This window comes from Argopecten irradians, unplaced genomic scaffold, assembly GCF_041381155.1.
Source record: "Argopecten irradians isolate NY unplaced genomic scaffold, Ai_NY scaffold_0322, whole genome shotgun sequence".
NCBI classification, from domain to species: domain Eukaryota; kingdom Metazoa; phylum Mollusca; class Bivalvia; order Pectinida; family Pectinidae; genus Argopecten; species Argopecten irradians.
The window spans coordinates 31,377-34,352 of record NW_027187789.1 but is presented as its reverse complement, the minus strand read 5'-3'; the positions used below and the strand labels follow the sequence as shown (position 1 = coordinate 34,352).

Below are 2,976 nucleotides of genomic sequence, written 5' to 3'. Positions count from 1 at the left end.
CCAGCTAGCACACGAACTTCGTCATTCAAACCAAAATCGCGTCAGGCACCCGCCACAATACCCGAGTTCTAAGATACTTGAGGGGGTAAAACATAGTTCTTAGTCTTCAGAAAGTTCCATGTATATTCAGTATCAATAGCATTTACAGGATACAGTTACAGTTCACAAGGTAACAACCACCTTTCTATAATATAGAAATGTGTATTGATACAATAATGAAACTCCGTCATTGAAACCAGCTAGTACATGATCTCCGTCATTCAAACAAGCTAGCACATGATCTCCGTCATTCAGACCAGCTAGTCCATGATCTCCGTCATTTAGACCAGCTAGCACATGATCTCCGTCATTCAGACCAGCTAGCACATGATCTCCGTCATTCAGACCAGCTAGTACATGATATCCGTCATTCAAAGAAGCTAGCACATGATCTCCGTCATTCAAACTAGCTATTCAGACAAGCTAGCACATGATCTCCGTCATTCAAACTAGCTATTCAGACAAGCTAGCATATGATCTCCGTCATTCAAACTAGCTATTCAGACAAGTTAGCATATGATCTCCGTCATTCAAACTAGCTATTCAGACAAGCTAGCATATGATCTCCTTCATTCAAACTAGCTATTCAGACAAGCTAGCATATGATCTCCGTCATTCAAACTAGCTATTCAGACTAGCTAGCACATGATCTCCGTCATTCAAACTAGCTAGTACATGATCTCCGTCATTCAGACCAGCTAGTCCATGATCTCCGTCATTCAAACCTGCTAGCACATGATCGCCGTCATTCAGACCAGCTAGTACATGATATCCGCCATTCAAACTAGCTAGTACTTGATCTCCGTCATTCAAACCAGCTAGCACATGATCTCCGTCATTCAGACCAGCTAGTCCATGATATCCGTCATTAAAACCTGCTAGCACATGATCGCCGTCATTCAGACCAGCTAGTACATGATATCCGTCATTCAAAGAAGCTAGCACATGATCTCCGTCATTCCGACCAGCTAGTACATGATCTCCGTCATTCAGACCAGCTAGTCCATGATCTCCGTCATTCAAACCTGCTAGCACATGATCGCCGTCATTCAGACCAGCTAGTACATGATCGCCGTCATTCAGACCAGCTAGTACATGATATCCGTCATTCAAACCTGCTAGCACATGATCTCAGTCATTCAGACCAGCTAGTCCATGATCTCCGTCATTCAAACCTGCTAGCACATGATCGCCGTCATTCAGACCAGCTAGTAAATGATCGCCGTCATTCAGACCAGCTAGTACATGATATCCGTCATTCAGACCAGCTAGTCCATGATCTCCGTCATTCAAACCTGCTAGCACATGATATCCGTCATTCAAAGAAGCTAGCACATGATCTCCGTCATTCAGACCAGCTAGTACATGATCTCCGTCATTCAGACCAGCTAGTCCATGATCTCCGTCATTCAAACCTGCTAGCACATGATCGCCGTCATTCAGACCAGCTAGTACATGATCTCCGTCATTCAAACCTGCTAGCACATGATCGCCGTCATTCAGACCTGCTAGCACATGATCGCCGTCATTCAGACCAGCTAGTACATGATATCCGTCATTCAAAGAAGCTAGCACATGATATCCGTCATTCAAACCAGCTAACACCTGAAATCTACGAGCTTCGATCTCATGCCTCATGCCAATACAAAAACATGTAGGAGCCGTTAGTACGGAGACGTAAGCCCCATTTTTGACCGAATCGTGTACTTTGTGATACAAGTATGAAATCTGGTAACCAATACTCTAACCCAAACCGGATCTTGCTGCTGACGGCCAGCGGCCAATGGCCACCTAGAAAATATTTAAAGTCTAATATCTTGAAAGGTAATTGATGTAGAATCCTATTTTTTGTTATATACCTATACCTTATGGGTTACGGAACACAAATATGAACATAAGTAATTGGTAAAAGTTGTAGGCCATCTTGTTTTTCAAAATGGCTTACATAGATAAACAAATTGTAACAAATGTTTCACTTTATTTTGATTTGTCCATTTTATATTGATCTCAGGCGTCGATTAATTAAACAATATTATTACAGGAAACCATCGATATTTGAACTGATACAATTGCTTAGTATAGAAAATGTCAGGGAGTTATCAAATTTAGGGAAATACTTGTATTTAGCTTTTAAGAGACGATGATCGAAAATATAAGTAAAGTTGATATTACGTTTACATTTTAATGTATAGAGAATTTTGTATTTTATGTCATTCTCTACTGTCTAACTACATTGTAAATATATCTACAAATGTAATTATACATATGTATACATGTTTTGTACCTATAAGTCTAAGGGCTTTTGGTTAATAAAAGATTGATTGATTGATTGATAGATATATTTAAATTCTAATATCGTGAATACTAATCGATAAGGATTTTTGCTCTACACCTACAATTGCAGGTTTACTAAATAAAAATATGAACGACAGTAATTTGTAAAAGCCGCTGTCGGCCATATTGGTTTTCAAAATGGCCGACATTGAATAATTGACTTTGAATTCTAATATCTTGAAAACTGTTATATATTTTTATTTTTAGAGTAACTTATTGTAAATATGAACGTTGGTAATGAGTAGAATTATTATATACCTGAAATATAATACCTTCAGAGCTGAATAAGTAGGATTCCTTGTTTTGGTGTGTAAAGTTATCATTGATGCATTGTCTTGTCTTGTACTATAATGTATTGGAGCTTGGTGTATGGGTAATCCTAGGTAAAACAGTATAGCACATACCAAAATCAAGCCATTGGGATTTTTCTTTTTGAGTGTTATTGAAAACAAAAGTCCATTTGTTACATTGTCAGGAAACGGATCAAAGAATTTTCAAATATATTGAAAACTAATATATAGGGGCATAGTTTTTGTGATGTTTTGTGAGTGACATATTCATATAAAAATGTCCAATCTGTTAATTCTTTTCTTTTCTGTTTTT

The 2,976-nt window shown here is 38.2% G+C and overlaps 1 protein-coding gene across 1 annotated transcript; it reads right to left on the bottom strand.

The window, feature by feature from the left end:
• Nucleotides 1–660: 660 nt before the first annotated feature.
• Nucleotides 661–1,677, bottom strand: LOC138312443 (uncharacterized PPE family protein PPE40-like). Its single transcript, XM_069253316.1, has 2 exons — nt 1,215–1,677; nt 661–1,127 (listed from the first exon to the last, which is right to left on the bottom strand). The coding sequence occupies exons 1-2, from the start codon at nt 1,675–1,677 to the stop codon at nt 661–663; spliced, it is 930 nt and encodes a 309-aa protein (XP_069109417.1).
• Between the last annotated feature and the right edge of the window lie 1,299 nt (nt 1,678–2,976).

Coding starts and splice junctions, on each gene's coding strand:
- LOC138312443 (XM_069253316.1), bottom strand. CDS start 1,677: ATGAGGCATGAGATCGAAGCTCGTAGATTTCAGGTGTTAGCTGGTTTG. Junction 1,128..1,214: donor CGGCGATCATGTGCTAGCAG/GTTTGAATGACG, acceptor ATCATGTACTAG/CTGGTCTGAATGACGGCGAT.